Source organism: Glycine max, chromosome 15 (assembly GCF_000004515.6).
Source record: "Glycine max cultivar Williams 82 chromosome 15, Glycine_max_v4.0, whole genome shotgun sequence".
In the NCBI taxonomy this organism is placed as follows: domain Eukaryota; kingdom Viridiplantae; phylum Streptophyta; class Magnoliopsida; order Fabales; family Fabaceae; genus Glycine; species Glycine max.
The window spans coordinates 778,070-798,412 of record NC_038251.2 but is presented as its reverse complement, the minus strand read 5'-3'; the positions used below and the strand labels follow the sequence as shown (position 1 = coordinate 798,412).

Below are 20,343 nucleotides of genomic sequence, written 5' to 3'. Positions count from 1 at the left end.
TTAAACTTATATATATTTGAATTTTTTATTTTGCATAATTTATTTATTTTATATTATAATAATCATTCTATAACATAAAAACATTAAGTAAACAATTTAGTCAAGTGTCAATTCATCTAAAGTTGAATGTAAGCTCTTCAAAAGTCAAAAAATGAGTTTCATATATAAACATAACAATTCACCATGCATATTTAAAACTACAAATTATAATATTTGGAAATCTGAATTGCCTTTCCATCGTGAAAGACCATGCTTAAAATTAAAGTGCTCCTTCTGTGCTCGAACCATGACGTATAGAAGTTCCTTTAACTAACTTTAAGCTTCTCGGTTCATTTCATTCTAGACTTCCCCTGGCCTCTTTCTGATTATTGAGTAAAAGAACAAATGTTTACAATGTACTTTACATTACATCAAGTAACATGCCATGAAATCTTGAAAGAAAATGAAGCTGAAGCCCACTGCATGCCAAAGTATATGTTCAAAATTCAAAGTACATCTCATCTTTGGAATTGTAGCATGATTTTCTTTCCCTTTTTGACCTCTTACTCTTTTAGAATTTATTGATTCCATTTATCAAAAAGTACTGCGCACCCTCTGTTTATTCACTTTTTCTATGGCCTCTACTACTATATAAACCACCCTCCATATCACAATATTCCTTCATCATCAGCTTCTGCTTCGGTAGTACGTGCTGCATCAATCATCTTGAGGTTGGTCTTTGTAGTTTTCATAATGTTCTATTTCCCCTCCGCCTAGTGTCTCTATAATATTATTTTCCGGTTAAATAATGCAAGAAATGTAGCAATGCTTTAAATCTTTAATACTTAAACTCTATTAGTACTTGCTTCATAACGTTGTAAAGGAAACTAATTAGGAAAGTTATGAAACCCGTCCGATTATTGGTCAGGTTGAGTTAGTGGGTTATTGAGTTAGTGGTCTAACCGGTGGGTCAATAATTAACCCGGTTTAACCCGATATATATTAAAAAATTAAAAATTATATAAGTGTCTATTATATATAAATATATAACTAACATTATTTGATTAAGAAAAATTTATTCATACTTCAAAATCAAAAAATAACAATTGAAGTATTAAAGTTAATAATACAAGTTCACAAATAATAATTCGATAACATAATTATATAAGTCCTGGGTTTTTTTTGGAACATTTTAGAGTGTTTTTTGGTTTTTATGCTAACGGGTTTTAAAAACTGATTGGAGTTGCAAAATTTATCCCAAACCGGTCAGGTCTGACTGAATCATCCTAGGTCAGATGCATGGTCAGTCCAATAATCAAATTGGTTCGTTTATGCCATCAAGTTTCTGGTGGACCAGTCTAACCGGCCGGGTCTTTAAACTATGCTAACTAGTATTTTTTTTTTTTATGATAAATGTTAGTTTTGTTGAGAGAGTGGATCAAATCCACCATCTTTTTCTTCTTTCCTTTTTTCTTAACTATTCAACCTATCTTATATCTCCAACTAAGTAGTAATGTGCATGCAGAGAGAAGAAATGATGAGCAGGTGCGGGGAAAGCGGAAGTGCAAGTCATGGCAGCACCTCAACTTTCAGGTGACTGGTATTGTGGTGCAGCTAACTGTGGTGCACACAATTTTGCTAGCCGTTCAAGCTTCTTCGAGTGTGCTGCTGTCAATAATGACTCAGCTGCTGACACCTCACGCTCAAGAGCCTTTGGAGGCGCTGGGACTGCATGGAAATCTGGTGATTGGATATTCAATCGGTGAGTTAGCTAAGTTTTTTTTTTATGTATATAAAAAAGTTTAAGTGAGTTGAATTTCAAAAGCTCATCAAGATTAATAAGCTAAGTTGTAAGTCACAACATTCACACACAAACCTACTAACTGACTATCTACCCAACAACAACAAGTTCAAACTTGCATCTCGAGTGGTATTCTACCAACTAGACCAACTTTAATCGACTAGACTAGATATCAGCTAGATACCAACCTCTCTCTTTTGATTATTGATTCCTTTTGAGGGGACAATTTGTTTGCTGCTGTTTTTGAAGATTGTGAAAACACAGTTGCAAAAGGCAACATTGGCATTAGAGATGTGCAATATTATGATCTTTGTTGGGTTCCACTTTCCTTTACTGCCTTTAGGAGGTGCATACTTTGAAAACTTTCTATCCCTACTTTGCACCCTTTATAAAACAGTGGTTTAAATGCCATGTTACAATAAGAAGCTGCATCCCTTACACTTTCTGTGATTTACCACATGAATCAGCGATATTGCTGTTTTGTAGTTTAAATTTTGGGTATACTCGGATTAAAGACTTCATTTTATTGTATGGTACATGATTTTCTTCAAATATTCGGATTAAAATATAGTTAAAGTAAAAGATCCCACACGTTAACAAAAAGGCTTAACATCTATTTCTTCTTTTTTTTTTTTCTATTTATATCTACACTTTTTGTTTAAAGTAAAAGAATTTCTCTCAAAGATTGCTATAAACATCACTTACCATTAGGTTGATCCTTTATACAAACTTTTAAATATATAAATTAAAATTACTCTATTATATTCTTTTAATAAATCAAATTTACATAAAGTATAAAATAACATTAGTTTGATTTAAATTTGAAGATAATATTATAATCATTACAATAGTATTTTAAAGACAATAAAATTTGTTAGAATTTAATATAAATTATTATTTAATTTGAATTTTAAAATAATAAAATATTCCTGATAACAATAATAAATACAATTTAATTCAAATAATTAATAGTAACAATATTTTAAATTTTAAAAAAATACAAAATCTTAAAAAACTAATCTCACTTTTATAGACTTTGTGTGGAAATATTATGATTTCAAATAAAGTGGATCACTTTTAAAAAACTAAACTCTCTCATACTAGTCTGTGCCAACAAAAATGCGAAAATAATTAACTTTTGCATATTTTTCTCAAATTTCTCAATACAAATTAGAACCGAGAGTATTTTTAGGAGATTTCCTCCCACAACAACATTTTTAGAATTTTTTTTTTCTTAACCTTCTATCTCTTTTAATCTATTTTTCTTATCTTTATTTCTAAATTGAATTTCAATATTTTTTCAAAAGAAATCTACTTATATGTACAAATGAATAAGCTCGTGTTGTTACTCTAATTTCCCTACTCTCTCCCACATCCTCTCATCAAAATTATCTGTATCATTAAACGGTGTAACTCAGGCTATGTGCATCTCATCTTGCAAATTTTTCAAAAGTTTCTTTATTAATTTCTGTAACTACCCTTACTCATTTCTTTCTCTAATATTTTTGTAACTTCCTGTTCACTTTTTATTTTCCTTTTAATTCTATCCTTTTTTGTTTCTTCTAATAGTTCTTTAATCAATTTTTGTAACTCTATTTTTTAACTCTGAAGATTTCTTTCTCTTCTGTCGGTAATTTTATATCCTTATTTCAGTTTACTTTTAAAATTTAATGCTAAAAATATTTTAAACTTCATTCTACTTTTTAAATAACATACTTAATTATGAAATATTCAAAAATAGTTATTTTGTAAAAAAAAAGTCATAATATCATTGACAAATGCTTTTATGATTATTCACAATTGTTAGAAGATTTATTTTTTATTAAGAAAAGTTAAAGTATAACTTTTATATACATAGTTTTTTTAACAGCTCTCCACCATATCTTCTTCTTTCTTTATATTCTGTATAGTTTATCCATCTTTTCTTATTATTTTTTTTAAAAGTATACTTTTATTTTTTGGGATAGATTGTTTCTTTTTTCAAATTTCTTTCAATGTGCTATATAATTCTTTTTTTTTTCTTCAAATTTTATAATCTCTAATTTCTTGGGATATATTATTTTTTTTTCAAATTTCTTTCTATTGGCTATATAAACAAGATACTGAAAAATTGAATAAGCTGGCACAATGCACAAGCTAAAATACTAGTCATAAATAATCTCCTTATAATATTTTTTCATGTCTTTATTCTCTTATATACTTTTATTTGAATATATTCATCATCCGTGAAGTGGTGATATTTTCCTAACTAACATGTATATGATATATCTTTTTATGTTTTTAATATCAATAGAAGAATTTAACAACTACAACTAAATATAAGAAACTAATTTTAAAGATATGCTCCTACATGCATCATAAAATTTTATCTCTTTTAATCTTTCATTTTAAATATTTTGAATTTTAATTTGAACATTTTTTAAAGAAATTATCAATAATTTAAAGTAACAATTGATTACAACATAAATTATTTCTCATATTATATGTTCAAAAAAAATTATTTATTACATATTTCAATTAAAATATAATTTATATATTTAAAATATTTATTTATTATAAATTATCAATTTTAATTATATAAAATAAATATTTATTGCGTATCATGCACATGCATGTATAATAAGTTATTGACTTAGTATATTAATCAATTTTTTTTAATGAATCAAATTCCTTATCATTTAAACTAAATATTGACATAGTATATTAATATATGAATAATAGTGTTTAAAAGTTCAACATTCTTTCATTTTGAATTCTGCATAAAAAAATGTTGACAAGCACATTTTCAATTAGTAAATAATAAAATTAATTAACACTCTTATATAAGTTAAAAGTGGATAGTGACCTGATACAAATTTGATTTGCCACCCGGATATATGGTAAATATACTATATCATCATAGTAAAGTTAAAAAAATAGGATAGGGGTGAAAGGTGAAAATTGAGAATGAAAAAGGAATGAAGAAATCCAAATTACAAGTGTAGCCCTGCCCTGCCCAGATGTAACAGTTAACCTCAATTCATCATTCATTCTATGTTGTCTCTCTTCTTCTGTCTGTCGTCTTCTTCCCTCTCACCCTTTCAACTTTCAAGTAACACCACACTCTTCTTTTCTTACTCTTACTCTTATGCTTTTCACCTTCTTCACTTCACTACCCTCTACCCTTTTCTGAGACACAAACACTCTCTTCCTGTTCCACGCTTCCAATGGCTTCATGTGAGTCTTCCTTCCCTCTATTTCCTTCTCTTTCTTCTCATTGATTGGCTTACAAATTACGAGTTGCTACTTCAAAAGGGGCGAAAAGTCTTTTTCCACACCCCTTTTTCTGTCCATAGTTGTCTGTTTTGCATGTGCTTCGCAGTAGTATCAGAGGCTGTGTGGTTAATGTGATACCAAAATTGATATATCTTCTTCCATTTATTCTACCGTATAATGAATTACTAAGATGGAAAATGTGATGTTTGGATATTTAAAACTGGACACGAAAGCGAATTTGAAATAAGGTTTTGGGTTATCTAATATGGTTATTGCTGGTTTAGTGATATTATTATATTTGCTTTGTACTGAGTACTTACTGATTATGGGTTCAAATTTTAGATAAATATTTTGTGACTTAAAAGAGTCAGAGCAACATAGGTATGATTAAAAGTTATAGAAGATTGTCACATAAAGGGTAGGAAATTTTTTCAAATGATGGGTCAAGAAGTACATACACTGTACTAATCACTGGGACTTTTCAATTCTATAGGTATCAGATTGTTGTTAAATTCGTAAATTGCTGCAGCCTTCACTTTGATGTCTTTCAGTCCCTTTTTTTTTTTAATGTAAATATTTCCATAAACAGCATAACAGGTTGTAACTTTGTAATGATTTTTTGATGTAGAGGTTGTATTTGCCTTTGAAGCTTTATTTTTACTGTTTGGCTTGGTTAGGTTCACGTTTCATTGTTGACTTGGAGATATATTTGAAAGACTTTGGGATTAACTTAGCCCTGACAACAAAATTCTCTCATCTCTCTGATTTTTTAGTATCCTTCGAAGAGGAAAAAGTGCCTTGATTTATATAATGTGTATTGTGTGTCAAATAATCGTTACTACTATCCAATCTCTTTATTTTGCTTTCTGCTGGTGTGTGTTCATTCCATGACTTAGCCTTAGCTGAGTTAGCTCTTTTTTTTCAGAGCTGTAATTGACATTGCATTAGTAAAACTCTATTCTTTTTTCTAGATTGTAGCAGATATTTCTTGTCTTGACATATATAGATACTTACCATGCTAATTATGATAGGGTATGGAGTTTCTTTTAAGACCACTAAATGGTTATTTATGTATCCCAAAAAAATAATGGTTATTTGTGTCATTAATTCAATGGCAGGTAGTATAGGGACCCCAAATATTAAAGCATTGAACTTGCACTTTGGTGGAAAAAAAGTTGGCCTTTCACAACAATTTGGTACAAGAAGCTGGATCAGTAAGCAGTCACTGCAGTACACTAGTTTGGTTATGTCACGACAGAAAGTTAGGTTTTCACCGACAGAGATCCAATGTAAGTTCTTCTATTCTTTGATTTTTTACAATTTTTTTCTTGTGTAGGCCATTGCTTTATTATTCAATTTCTTTAAGCCTATTAGAAGAATTCTTACCGTCAATGATTTTAATAAAGGTTTTTTTATATAACAAAGTCGTCATGAACCGAGTATTCCAAAAGCTTAAGCTATTGGATGAAAGTACAAGAATTGTTTTACATCTAACACATCCCCTCATGCAAATCATATTGTGTTGGCATTCAACTTTTTATTTGAAGAATGGTAGCAGCAAAGATCAAACTCTACACCACTTGACAACATTGATATGCATGTGCATTCATGCTGTAATCTGGTTCATTTTTTAAAGACTTTAATTTTTTGTGTAAAAACTGGGACTATTTAAAATACCATATAAAGCAATTGATTTGTAGTTTTGCACAAGGCAAAGACTATTAACTTGATATTTGTACCATAGTCTGACTTCTATAACATACTTTAAATGGTTACGTAACAGTTGTTACAAGGTCAGAAGGTTCTGAAGAGGTTAAATCTTCAGGTTTGACAAGTGAGCTTATTCCTAATCTTATTGAGGTTAGTATTTTGAAAATCTCACTGTCGATTCATCTCAATCATCTATAAATCAGATACAAATTTGTGATGACTTTATTATGCGGTCTTCATCTGTTACCTTATTTTGTTCATTTAAGGCTTTGACTATTTTTAAGATTATTTTCAATTTGCTGTCTGAGGCTTGACCTGATTTCTATTTACTCTGTTTGATTTCTGAGTAAATTGCTTTGTATTTATAAAACCATTTTATGTATTCAACTTTTACATGCTCTGATCTGATATATTTTATAGCATATTTTGCCAGTATATATCTAGTCTAAAATTGACCAATGCCTTGCTTTAAATCTTGGTCTACATTAGGTTCTTGACTTTAAGCTCTTTCAGATTGAACTGGCAAAGCACATGCCAAAATAAGAATAAAGGTTGTGCCCAAGTTTATGAACCTATCAGATGTTTAACATCCTAAGGCTTGACCTACAGCACATGCATGTGCTCTCATTCCAATGCTGTAACTGTCTCACTCAAGTTCAGACTTAGCTTAGATCCCAAAATAACTATTTAGAATCTGGATTCCAGAAATTTGTATTGATACTTTGTGATTTCCTTTACTTGGTAGTGTAAAATAATCATTTTAATCTGTTAGTTCTGAAGTTTTGGCATGCTTGAAAACCTTCTCTTTTATGACGCTTGAAAGGAGATGTTATAAATTAACTCATAAGTCTATTTTCTACCTTATCCTTCATGAATGGAAAATTTGAAGTTCTATATTATTGTTTCTAAAATTTTTAAATATGTAATCTCTTTGCAGGTGGAGTTCCTGCTCACAAAATTATGCGACACAAGTTCAATTGGGGAGTTAGATTTAAAAGTAAGCACAATGAAATTGAATTTTGATCTCTTTATCAGCACAATATTGTTCAACTTCTATCTCATAAGATACATCTTAAATCTTGCTTACTATTGTTGTTTCCTTTCTTGATTGTCCTCTGCCCAACTTCCAAATGACATCAGCTTGCTGGGTTTCACCTGCATGTAGTGAGGGATTTGACTGAAAAAACTAAAACTCTACCTCCTCCAATTCCTGCTTCTGAAAGTATAATTAATGTCACAGAAACACCTAAAACAAATGGATCAGTTTCTACAACTTCGTTGGCTGTCTCGAAGCCAGTAGACCCAATACCTTCTTCTGGGTCCATCCAGAGATTCCTAAACAAAGCTGCTGATGAAGGCTTGGTAATAATTCAGTCTCCAAAGGTAAGAAATCTGAAACTTATGGTTTACATCCCTTACATAGTGCACACTCTAAAACCATAGAGCAGGTGGGTTTCTTTAGGAGATCACGGACGATAAAGGGGAGGCGTGCTCCACCATCATGTAAAGAGGTACAGTTGTGCATGGCTTTTCTCTTTTCTTTTTGGGGAAATCTTGTTATCTTGCACATTCACACCTTGTGTGGATATAGAGAAAATACAACTCTGAATTACTTTTTCTTTATGATTTTCCCATCTCTATCTGTATTGACAATTAAATATATGATCACAAAACTGCAATATTTTGGAAATAAGGCTGGCAGTAGCTGGGCAACTAGACAACATTTGTTTTATTAGTATGCCTTTGGCTTGTTTTTTATGAAGATGTGTGCCAATTGACAGAAACAAAATGTTGAGGAGGGGCAAGTGATTTGTTATATTGAACAGCTTGGTGGTGAGCTGCCAATTGAGGTTTGGGTCTTGACCTCTCTTCCAAGTTGCATGATTATGATATGATGACTACTACTAACCATTGTTATGACTCTCATGTTTGTAGTCTGATGTGTCGGGAGAGGTCATCAAGATCCTACAAAAGGACGGCGGTTAGTTTCCCGAATCAATTTAATTTAATTTCTCTCTAAAGACTAGACTAGTACTGTGTGGTGTGACTCTCATTTTTGGTCTTTGACAGATCCTGTTGGATATGGTGACGCACTTGTTGCAATATTGCCATCATTTCCTGGAATAAAGAAGCTTCAATAGCCTCGAATTTTTGGAAAACAGTCATTCTTGCCAGCCATGCTGTAATTGAGTCATACATATATTTCATTACTTTTGAGTTCATGTGGTCCATAGCTTATTTGTTTTGCATATCAAAGACAAAGGGTAAAATCAAACTACTTTGTTTTCTCATACTTTCCTATTTGTGTTGGCGGTGTTGTCACGCTCACTCTCTTGACATTTCTGTTTGCAAATAGCCGCCTACTCAAGACACATCTAGACACTAGACTAGAAACAAGTGGCTTCTTAAAAAATAAATAAACACTGATCGATGTCGTCACACACGGGAAGGAAAAATCATTTGTTTTCCTATGATAGCAACATATTTTTTTTAACATTCTTTATTATTGATTTGAACATATTTTTTTATTATTGTTGAAATTTATTAAAAATTACAAATTTTGATAGGTTTTATTTTTACATTAATGAGTTTTTCTCTTGATTTTTTTGTAATTTTTAATAGAATCAGTAATATAGTTTGTTAGAGACTAAAGAGTGTGTTGTTTGCACTTGTTTAAATAAGTCTGGTCAAACTTATTTATTAAATAAGTCAAGTCAAACTTATTTTTTAAATAAGTTAGGTCAAATTTTATTTTAAAAAACTAATTTAGTTAATAAAGTTAGATTTTAGCTGATTCAAAAGCTTTTAAATTTAATAAATTGGCTTATTTAAGTAATTATTATTATTATTTGAGATTATGTTTTTTTCTTCATTTAAAAGGTTAAAAATATTAATTTATATATAAATTTAGGCTTATTAATTTAGTTAGAGACATGTTTTATAAAGTATTTAAAAGGTTTTGTTATAAGGTAAGCTTTCAAATAAGTTTTTCGAATCAGTTTAGGTTTTAAAAAATATTAGATAAATAAACTAGGTTCAGGCTTTACAAAAATGTAATTCAATACATTTTCAGTTTTTCACCCTTAACGAAATAGTTTCATGTGGCATACCAAACTGTAAATGTGGGAGATTTTTTAGTTAAAGAGGCGTGACTAGATTTTAATCTTAAATAGCATGACTTTTTTTTATTAGACTCATTTTTTTTGATAAAATTGTAATTTACCTTTTGTGAATTTTTTTTATCATAACTTATTTGATTGTTTTTTATTTGTTTTGTTCAGTATTTATGCCGAGACTAAGGAAAAATTATATTTAATGGGTAAAATAAATGGAAGACTAAAAAATGAAGCTTATGAAAAATATTTAGGGGGATAAGATTATAATTTTTTCTAAAATAACTAATAATCTAAAAAGTTACGATATTTGAGATTTAAAGATTTTTTTTAAATGGAATTGTTTCCTCCATTTTTTAGGATTATTTGGTTTGAGAACATATTTTTTTATTTTATTTTCATCTTCAATTACAATTTTTTTTACCTTTTATTTTAATTTTTGTTTTTAAACATCTACAATAGGAATAGTGATAAAATTTATTACTTTTATACAATCTTTTATTTAATGAAACATAATGAAATATTTTTATATATCACGACATTTATTATATTTCATACCTTGTTCTTAGTTGTAAAGTTTGTTGTACACTTGTGTACAAATAAATTTTTTATAATGATAATAATAAATCGTATCATTCACGCTTTGTTTGGTGTAAAAGAAATGATAGATAAATAGAGGAGAGTAATGAAGAGTTGTGGATCAGTGGTAGTGAAGATTAACTACTTATGGGTACAAAAGAGAAAAAAAAGAGAAGAATAATTGTGTAAAAATGAAGAAAGAGAAAAAAAAGTTGCGGGTCCTACACACAAATACTTATGTGCAAAAAAAATAAAAATAACAAAGAAATAAGTATAGATCTAGGGTTTTATTTGACTACCAAAAGTTATCTCACTTACATCTCTGTTCTCTAAGTTGGTCTGTTGCTCATGTTAGACTGGTCACGTCCTGTTCTTGCTACAGTATTCTCCTAGTTGGTCTTTTGTTTGATATCCAATAAGCAAGGTAAATATTTTTTTCTATGATAGTTTATTAGCTTCATTCCTTAATGGATTAAGATTGTGTAAAAAATGATTATATATATTTTTTCTTTTGGTGACCGGAATGCCAAATTGATAATCACTTTTTTCGATGCATAATCAATTATGTCATATTTTTCTCTCGTTTATATCAAATGTATTTTAAAAAAGGGTAAATTAATAATAATAATTTGTGTCATTCACACTCTGCATGGGGTAAAAGGAGAAAAGTGGAGAGAAATAATGAAGAGTTGGGGAGCAGCAGCACACAAATACTTATGCACAAAAAAGAGCATAAATAACAAAGAAACCGATATGGATCTAGGGCTTCATTTGGCTTCCAAAATTAATCTCGCTTAAATCTCTCTTATTTTAGTTGATTTGTTGTTCATGTTGGTTTGGTCGCCTCCTGCTCATGCTACACTATTCTTCTAGTTGGTTATTTTTTTGATACCCAATAAGCAAAGGTAAATATTTTTGTCTATGATAGTCAATTATCTTCCTTCCTTAATCAATTATATCAGGTTTTTTTCCTCTCTCGTTTATATCAAATGTATTGTAAACAAGGATAAATTAGTATTTTTATGTCTAGCTCTATTTTTTCTTATTTTTAATTTTTGTCTATCTTATTTCCATTTCACATTCTTCTGGTAGTGTGTGTTTGAGACTTTTGAGTTGAGGAAGGAAAGAAAGATGGACGCAGAAGAAGCACAAAAACAATTAACACATTATAATTTCAAGGAAGCAGAATTGTCAGATAAGAATAAGTTGGTGGTGAAGAAGACAGAAATGTGCAGGAGATTCAGGAGGGGCGTGTCCGTTCACGGACGCACCTCTCATTTCCTTCATTCATCCACACTACTCCCAAACCCATACAGACTGAAAGAAGACAAGCAAGCTTGGTCACGTATGGATGGACTTAGTGAACAAAAATATTTTGATCCAACAAAACACAAATTCTATTGGGTTTGATTTGATGCTACATTTTAAAATATTTTGCATGGCATTTTGTGATTCTATAGAATATTGAACTGTCCCTGTAAATAAATTCTGACTCTTGTTTTTGAGAATGCAGAAGTAGGGAAACTTCGCTACTCTTCTCCAGAATCCAAGAGAATGCGAACTTCTGCAGCTGCTCCAAGTGATGGCTGCTGTTATGCAGAACAATGGATAATGCAAACTTCTGCTGCTACAAATGCCTCAACTAGCACTGTGGCAACTAAGAATGAACCATCATGTCCTGTTAAGCTCATATTCAAAAACAATGATCTACAAAGGATCAGTGGCATCTATGCTGAGCAAACTGGCTGGACTAGTGAATAACTATACCAAAACTAAGCAGTTTCTCTTAAAATGTAAAATTGTCGAGAGTTTTACTTCACTATCAATTTGACGGAGTTTGTTTTGAGGAATATGGTTCAGTCTATTTTTTACTATTTTTCTTTTTTGACAGGTTATATACGTCAGTATTTTATTCAGATATTACATATACATAGCTTTCTTTTTACAAAGCCTGCCAAATTTATGACACTATTATGCGTTAGCACTTATAATTATTACCAGGCCTTCTGTTATACCCCATTAGAGTAACGAAAATAATATTAGCTAACAAGAAAAAAAGCTTTCAGAGAAATTAAAATCATAACCAGCACATATTCTCTTTTGTACTGTTGGAGCAGATGTTCAGTGTTGCATTATATGAATTCTGCCATAATTGATATCCAGAACGGTTCAGATTTCAATAGATGATAATATTTTTTTTATCAGTCGCAAAACTAGCCCCTAAGCAAAAAGATTATATATATATATTCCTAAGCAAAGACCTTTTTAGCATTAAAATTACTAAGCTAGCAATGCAAGTAACGTATAAAACAAGAGATCTCGGGAAAAAAGAAAAAAAAAATCTCTGAACTTATTATATTTATGATTCCAACTTATTTTGGTATTCTCTATCAGCTCCATAGCTTCTTTTGGAGTCTTTAACTTGATCTTCCCACCGGCTGAGGCATCGAGGAGCTACTTGGAATGGGGTTGCAAGTCATTAATGAAGATGTTGAGCTGGACTGACTCGCTAAACCCATGTGTAGGAGTCTTCCGGAGTAACCCATGGAAGCGATCAAGGACTTCGCTCAACGATTCATGAGGTATTGGTGAGGATGAGATTTCCACCTTTCCCTCAACAGTCTTGGATTTCGAGAAGTACTTCTTCAGGAACTTCTCCATCATCTCATCCCATGTCTGCAGACTATTCCCCTTAAACGAGTGAAACCATCTTTTTGCTTCACCGGCCAAGGAAAAAGAAAATAAGTTGAGGTTGATGGCGTCTTCAGAAACTCCTGTTATCTTCACCGTGTTACAGATTTCGATGTATGTGGCCAGATGTGCGTACGGATCTTCACTTGGTAGGTCATGGAACAAATTCTCCTAAATCAGCTGGATGAGGAAATATGGATATGAAATGTTACCTGCACATCTAGTATGGCTGTACTAGTGAAGTATTAAGGTATAACAAAGTTAGAATAATCCTCTAGCGTCATCCTTTGTGGACGATCTTCTATCATGATATGTTCTTCAAAGAAGGAATGTGAACTATTCACAAAAGAAATAACTACCGTGCACGTTATCACAGAATAAAAATTAAAACTTAAATAAATATTTTTTATTTTTTAAAAAAAAGAATAAAATAAGAGTGAATAAAGAAAAAAATTGAAAAATAAAATAAAGCAACTAAAAAAATTAATAGATAAAACAATTTAAATAAAATAAAAAACATAATTGCTCTCAAATTGGGATTTGTAACGACCAAGTACGAAAACCAAAGTCCCGACAACTGCCTCAAAAACTTGTTAACTAATTGACAAGTGTAACAATTTTATCACAATACTCGGAAGTCCCGAGTGTCGAATCCTACTTAGATTGATGCAAACCCAATTTAAAAGCAAGAGATAAAGAAATAAAATAATAGATAAAGAAAGATAAGGGATAAGATAAAGATTTAAAAGAAAAGATAAAATATTTAAAAATAAAAATAGAAGATAGAAAAGATAAAATATTTGAATTAAGATGATAAAGATAAAAGAAAATAGAAGATAAAGAAAGATAAGATAAGATGAAGATAGAGGAAGATAAATCCTCATAATGTGATAATGTTGGGACCTAGTCTGCCTTATTTGCCTAACATGTATTATTTTAGATTTTTCTCTATCAATTTTGTAAATTTTTCCTACCCATATCTATTAATATGCTCAACCCAGATCTCTCACGATGAAAATGAAGAGCCTAATTTATGTATTCTCTCCCCGAATTCCTTTGCAAAGATGAAATCATAAACACCATTAAGTGTATAAAGACTTATGCAGAGGCACAACAAAATAACTCTATCCCTAAAAATGCAATATTGAGATACCATTTTCCAATTCTATAGACATTACCATTTCTCAATAAATAACTCCTAAAACTAATACATGTAAGGCCTTGCTTGTATTTCTATTAAGAGCGACTAACCCCTAAAGATGATGCAAGAATGCATGATACATGAAATTAAAATAAGAAAGGATAATAGGAAAAAAAACACCTGATTGCATTGATAGATATGAAGCATTACAATACATTTATTGATTTTTTAGGCTTGTCAAGCCCTAACTAAGAGAGGGTTTTAACCTCTCATTGTCATGAGAGACTTCTACACTTTAGGGGATTGAGGTGGATGGAAGAAGATGATGGATGACTAAAGAGAAAGGGATAGACCAAGTGCGTGGGTTGTGAGATTCCATGTCTTTTTCTTTTGCTTCCTCCTCCTTATATAGGCACTAGATAGTTTAATTTTCACTTCTGCGAGCTTTCGCGCTAAGCGTTGGACTTCTTCGTAGACTTTTTTCGCGCTAAGAGTGTGTTGCGCGCTAAGCCTGCTTTTCAATTCTTTCAATTTTTTCTTCAAACCTTTTTTTTTCAATTTTTGCATCAATTTTTCCTCTAAAGCACGTGAAATCTTCTTCTTTTGAATTTTGCTAATAAAAAATAACACAGATATTAATTTCTTCATTATTTCATTAAAAACAATAATAAAGTAAAGAAATTACATCTACTTATTAATCCAAATTGACTATCAAATTAACTTATATTTTAAAGTTATCATTTGATTTTTATAATTTTCAACTAATAATAATAAAAAATCAACTTTAAGGTTCTTATGTTCTTGAAATATGAATAATGATTTTTTTAACATAATGAATAATTTATTCACATAACAAAGTTTTGCAAAAAAAATTACATTTGCCCTTTTTATTTCATTTCATCACATCATGGTGTACTTATTTTTCCTTCTCTTTCTGTCTCTGTCCCTTGTGTAAAATATTTGTAAATGTTGATATATAATTATCATTATTATTGAAATATTGACGCCAAACATCTAAGCTGCTCATGATATTTGAGCAAGCGTTAGTACAGTCATCAAGAACAAAAGTTCGTATACCAAAATAATAAAGGAACATTGAGTGAGCAGTTTTTGGATATCAAACAAACTTTTTCATAAGATAATTTTATTGTGACCAATTTTCCCTCTTTTGTAATTATTTTTGTTATAACACCTGTTGCTCTAACCGATTGTCCACCAATTCTGAGTGCTATTTATATGTTATGTATAGCAGTACCTAAAGACATATTGGTTGAAGTGGATTCTTCTTTTTGATTAATCAAATGTCAAAATCTTTTCCCAAATGTTACAAGCTTAGACAGATTAGAAGTGATGAAAACAGTTGTTGTACGTACTTGTAAAGAAATCAAATGTAGCAGTGGTATAATAATTACATATGCACGGTTGCGGTTGTTGTTCCAACTCAAAATGAAGCACAAAGCATTTGCATCCTCCTCTGAGCTTTAAATCTTGGAATTTCCCTATTGAGCCTCAATTACTAGCCATTAGGTGATGTTGAAATAGTGAGTTTTTTTTTTTGGTGTGATTAATGAAACAGTGAGATGAGGGCCAACAGAACGTAGCAAACGATGGAAAGAAGATCAAGGAGATGGCTTTAAAATTAAATTAAGAATGGCGAGCACTATTGTTATCCTTTCAACTCCAAGTCTAGCCATATCATCAGTGATGATCTCTTTCTTGGGCACCCTATGAAGTGTGAACTTACCACCACCTAAAGGTGATTCTGTTTGAGTTAAATGAACATTGTTATCCATTCAGAAAGCTAAATGACGCATAATTAATAAAGGCTTTTAAATTTAAAGGTTTTACACGACTAGGCTTGATAGCTTACATTACCAGAGTTTTAGTTAAATTAATCCATGTCCCTATGTTTTGTGTTTTATTTTCTGGTTTTATATGTTTGTCATACGTACTAACACAACACCAAATTACAGATATGATAAAAAGTTTTTCAAGCTCAACTAAGGCTGATTTGTGCATGAATTCAGAAGGAATATGTGCTCTAATACTCAACATACATCTTTGGCATAATTACAGTGTTTTGAATACAAGAGTTTGCATTAATGAAATGAACAATATCAATGAAACCAGAAGAATCTTGATACATAACTAATGAAATACAATAGTTACTTTCTTTTGTTGTTCATGTATTATGCCCAGAGGATTTTACCCATTTGATAGTTGATCGGGCTAATGCATCCATTGGATCAATACATTTCTTGAGAAGAGGATCATCTGGGGGCAAGAGGTCCCGCATATCATCAGAAGCAAGGATAACAGAATTTGCAGCTCTCACCAAAAGAACTTGAAGTGCAATTCTCAATAGATTGCATGCCCCTTCCATGTCCTTTCTATTCAAAGCTTCCATTGCAGGTATTACTGTATGCTCCATCGTTGCTCTATCAGGCAGTACAACGTCAAATCCCTGAACACAAATAAGCAAGATGAACAGCTATCAAAATCTCTATTGCTCGTCAACCCAATTCAACACGGTCTTTCAAGAATTGCAGGAAAAGTAAAAAACTAGTGTATTATATGTAAATACATACATGACAGTCAACTCCATGTTTATAAATAAGAAAATGGCAAAATTGTAAAAATCAACAAAAAAAAAATTGCATGTGCACATGTGTAGATATACAAAATTCATTACGACATATTGACAAATGCCATCCAGAATTTTAGCAACAGTAGTAAGCGGTAACTGAAAGCAGTTACAGATGTAATAGTCAAATAGAGCTGTGATTGAATAAGGATGTGACCAGGTAGAATTCTTTCAATGTTCATAATATCAAACATGAAGGTTTAATAATACTTTGTAGGCCCATAGAACCAAAAGAGAAGCAAGCGTATGAAGTATTGTGCTCACATTAAGGTTAAGTAAAACATTTATGAAGTGTATGCTGCATTAAACCATATCCTGTTATTCCTGTACTGGATTACAAAGGAAAGATAAGTGATAAAAAATCCCCCCTGCTGTGGTGGTTTTTGTGTTCCAACTGCCATAATAAGCAAACCAATACTAAACTACTGATTCATTTGAACCAACAACTAGAAATTAAATATCGTATTCATCAAAGTTTAATGATCTAGGAGTTCTTTTTGACACAGGAAATAGGTGATGGGTTAACTGAGGAAACTCGATCTTCATGAATATGAGAAAGAAAACACTGTTCCGGTGTTTTTGTTTTGGCATATGAGAAATGTTGTTTTCACTTGTTGAATAAAGTTAAGAAACAAGTAACAATACAAACAAATTATCTACTCATTGCAAACATCTAGTCCTATAGAACATAAACAAAGGTGCCCACAAGGTACATATATATGGCTTGCCCAAGAAGAAAAAAATGTACATAGATATGAAATTGAGAAGTCACGAAGTGCTGAAACATTAAATTAGGCATCACATTTGACAAAATATGAAATGCCCCTAATAGAAACTGGCACAGAATACAGAAAGAAAACCGCCTAACTCCCAATGCCCAAATGCCCCATCCCTCACACAAATGACAAGATACTTAACTCTTCCCACCCCTCCTCTTATTTATAGGCAATCTGCCTTGTTTCCTTTCTGTCTCAGCCCAACAAACTAATTTATATCAACAATTGATTAACTAACTCTCTAACCAAATAAACTAACAGCCCCTTAATCAAACTCTCAGGCAACCACTTACATCTATCACATTTCCCATCATAAATGGTAATTGGGTGGTTTCCATAATCTTTGTAAGTAAAAAAGAACTGCATAGGGCCTTGCCCATATTATATTATTGTTATGAAATTTTATATGTTCAGATCTGTAGAAACTCTACCAAAACTGCTGCAGTTATTCAATACTCATAAAGAAGAATGCAACTAATTTTGAAAGGATTTTATAAAGGTCTGCATCATATAGAGTGTTCTGAAAGTTATAATGTGAAAAAGAAATGCTGCAACGGGTATTCCGCAGAGCAACTACATTGACCTGAGTTGATAAATATTATTACATTTAGCACAAGGAGCTATATATAGGGAGAAATTACTGTTCTAAAGTTTATTAGAGCATATACTTTCTCTTAGCCTAGTGTGCAGTAATAAGATATGCTGTTGATAGTTAAGAAAGCAAGGTGTTGAAAACAAACATAGGGAAATTACTTCATTCTGAAGCTTCTCCTTATAAACACCAGCTGCTAGAGTTGCATTTGTTGCAAGCACTCCAATCCGCAAAGGACTACCGGCTTCAAGTGGCTTTAGCTTAGCTTCCTTGAGCTCCTTGGCGACGCACTCGGCCATGTGAAGAACAGGAACAGAACATCCCTCGGACACTTGTTCATACCAAGAATGTGACACATTACAGGGCATAACGGTGCAACTAGTCCCAAAATTCTCAAGAAAAACCCTCTTATTTCTAAGAGTTTGCACAATTGGAGAAGAATCCTGCTTCAAGTTTTCTGCTTTACTTGTGCTAGAAGCAAAAATACTCCTTTCATAGGACAGAAGCTCCTTACTCAAGAGAGGATCAGAACACAGTACAAAAGGGATGGAATTAGCTCCATCTTCTGAACTAAACTCTACAAGTTTTCTCAAAAATTTTAGAGTGGCATCCATAGACACTCCTCCAATTATACCAACAGCACTTCCCTGAGTGACAAAAGGAGCACCCCTCCCCGAAGCAAGGTTTGAGCCATGAAGCTTCTCAGAAAACTTGCCACTTTCATCTGCATTCAGAATAAGTGAAGATGGGGGTGTGGCTTGAACTTGGTACCACCTTGTCTTGCTCAAGTATCTACGACTAGGAGTAGTTACACAACCTAACAACAATGTTTGGAAGGGGTAACTCAAAGACATCACATCCAACATCTCCAATGTCTGTGAAATATGAGAGTTGGAGTTCACTCTGTCTCTACCCTTCTCTTAGAACGTTTCCAAAATGGTGTCTTAATTCTTGTCTCTGAAATTTACAACCACATTCGAGTTCCAGAGTATGAGATTCGATGAACAAGAACCATCCTATAGAAAAGCCCTTGAGCAGAAATCTGGCTTCACAATTTCACACCAACCTCATTTCTCAATTCTAACCTCACAGTAAAACCCACCATGCTTCTCTTTCTCAAATAATGCACTCTTAGCACACCAGTAAACCATACTCTCAATGCTACCACACTTCTGGTACATGTAGGTTTTCTAATACTTCATAGTCTCGTTATAGTTATCGTCTAGATTATTTATACAGGAAAAAAAAAATTAAAATAACAATAGAATAATTTTTTTCTCACACGATAATAATTATTATGGGACGAAAATTTATCAAAAATTCTAATTTTTTTTTAAACACACATCTAAACTTTACTCGTAATTTTAAATCTCTTATAAATTTTAATCAATACTCCTACTCTGGCAAACTCTTCTCTAATGAATAAAAGAAAGTCTACACAAACTCTTTTGGATTAGTCTATTTTATTAAAAAAAATCTTGAGACTAATGTATTATCCATGACTTAAATGAGATTCTATTTAAAAAAAAAAAACTATAATACCATCGTATGTTAATAAAAGTTGAATAAGCAAAACAATATATGAATTTTCAGTGATGTTACTAAATTTTTTAAATATTATATAAAGCATATTAATGTAATTTTTTTATCAAAAAATGTTAATTAATTAATTTTATTAAAAATGTCCCTCCTTTCTCTTTTCACATGTCCACAATCATTAGATTAATCTTATATATTTACATATAAATGTAATTTTGTAGATGTTTAAAATAGATTAATTATATAAAATATATTTAATTGTTCTTATTGATGATCTGTGTAGCTTGAAGGTTAATATTAGCGTAGGATGGAAATTGCAATCTATCATGGTTAATAAAAAGTAGTAATATTTATGAAGCCAAAAATAAAAGTTAAGGGCGAGCAAGGATTTGATTTTCATCACATACCAAATTCCCTTTTTCTATAAATTCATCAAATGCGAATACGAATACCAATTATTCACAAATGGAGCAGAACAGACACGTAGGAAGCATCAAAGAATGTTCTCGCCATGTGCAGCATT

The 20,343-nt window shown here is 31.3% G+C and overlaps 3 protein-coding genes across 5 annotated transcripts; 2 read left to right on the top strand and 1 right to left on the bottom strand.

The window, feature by feature from the left end:
* Positions 1 to 4,785: 4,785 nt before the first annotated feature.
* LOC100782864 (biotin carboxyl carrier protein of acetyl-CoA carboxylase) lies at positions 4,786 to 9,067 on the top strand. 2 transcript variants are annotated; one of them, XM_003546076.4, is made up of 9 exons: positions 4,786 to 4,996; positions 6,154 to 6,324; positions 6,819 to 6,895; positions 7,683 to 7,742; positions 7,886 to 8,128; positions 8,194 to 8,256; positions 8,527 to 8,595; positions 8,681 to 8,726; positions 8,816 to 9,036. In XM_003546076.4, exons 1-9 carry the CDS (start codon positions 4,987 to 4,989, stop codon positions 8,884 to 8,886), a joined length of 810 nt encoding a protein of 269 aa, XP_003546124.1. In that variant the 5' UTR covers positions 4,786 to 4,986; the 3' UTR covers positions 8,887 to 9,036. The 2 variants fall into 2 exon arrangements, with proteins under 2 accessions (XP_003546124.1, XP_006597130.2); XM_006597067.3 differs by lacking the exon at positions 4,786 to 4,996 and having other exon boundaries at positions 6,108 to 6,324; positions 8,816 to 9,067.
* A 1,237-nt stretch (positions 9,068 to 10,304) lies between these two features.
* Positions 10,305 to 12,316, top strand: LOC102665231 (uncharacterized). Of its 2 annotated transcripts, none has more exons than XM_014767536.3 (3): positions 10,305 to 10,861; positions 11,530 to 11,782; positions 11,951 to 12,316. In XM_014767536.3, exons 2-3 carry the CDS (start codon positions 11,569 to 11,571, stop codon positions 12,196 to 12,198), a joined length of 462 nt encoding a protein of 153 aa, XP_014623022.1. In that variant the 5' UTR covers positions 10,305 to 10,861; positions 11,530 to 11,568; the 3' UTR covers positions 12,199 to 12,316. The 2 variants fall into 2 exon arrangements, with proteins under 2 accessions (XP_014623022.1, XP_014623023.1); XM_014767537.2 differs by lacking the exon at positions 10,305 to 10,861 and adding an exon at positions 10,877 to 11,342.
* Positions 12,317 to 16,245: 3,929 nt separating this feature from the next.
* LOC100819732 (broad specificity amino-acid racemase RacX) lies at positions 16,246 to 19,489 on the bottom strand. The gene is made up of 2 exons (XM_006597065.4): positions 18,443 to 19,489; positions 16,246 to 16,733 (listed from the first exon to the last, which is right to left on the bottom strand). Exons 1-2 carry the CDS (start codon positions 19,145 to 19,147, stop codon positions 16,452 to 16,454), a joined length of 987 nt encoding a protein of 328 aa, XP_006597128.1. The 5' UTR covers positions 19,148 to 19,489; the 3' UTR covers positions 16,246 to 16,451.
* Positions 19,490 to 20,343: the final 854 nt, after the last annotated feature.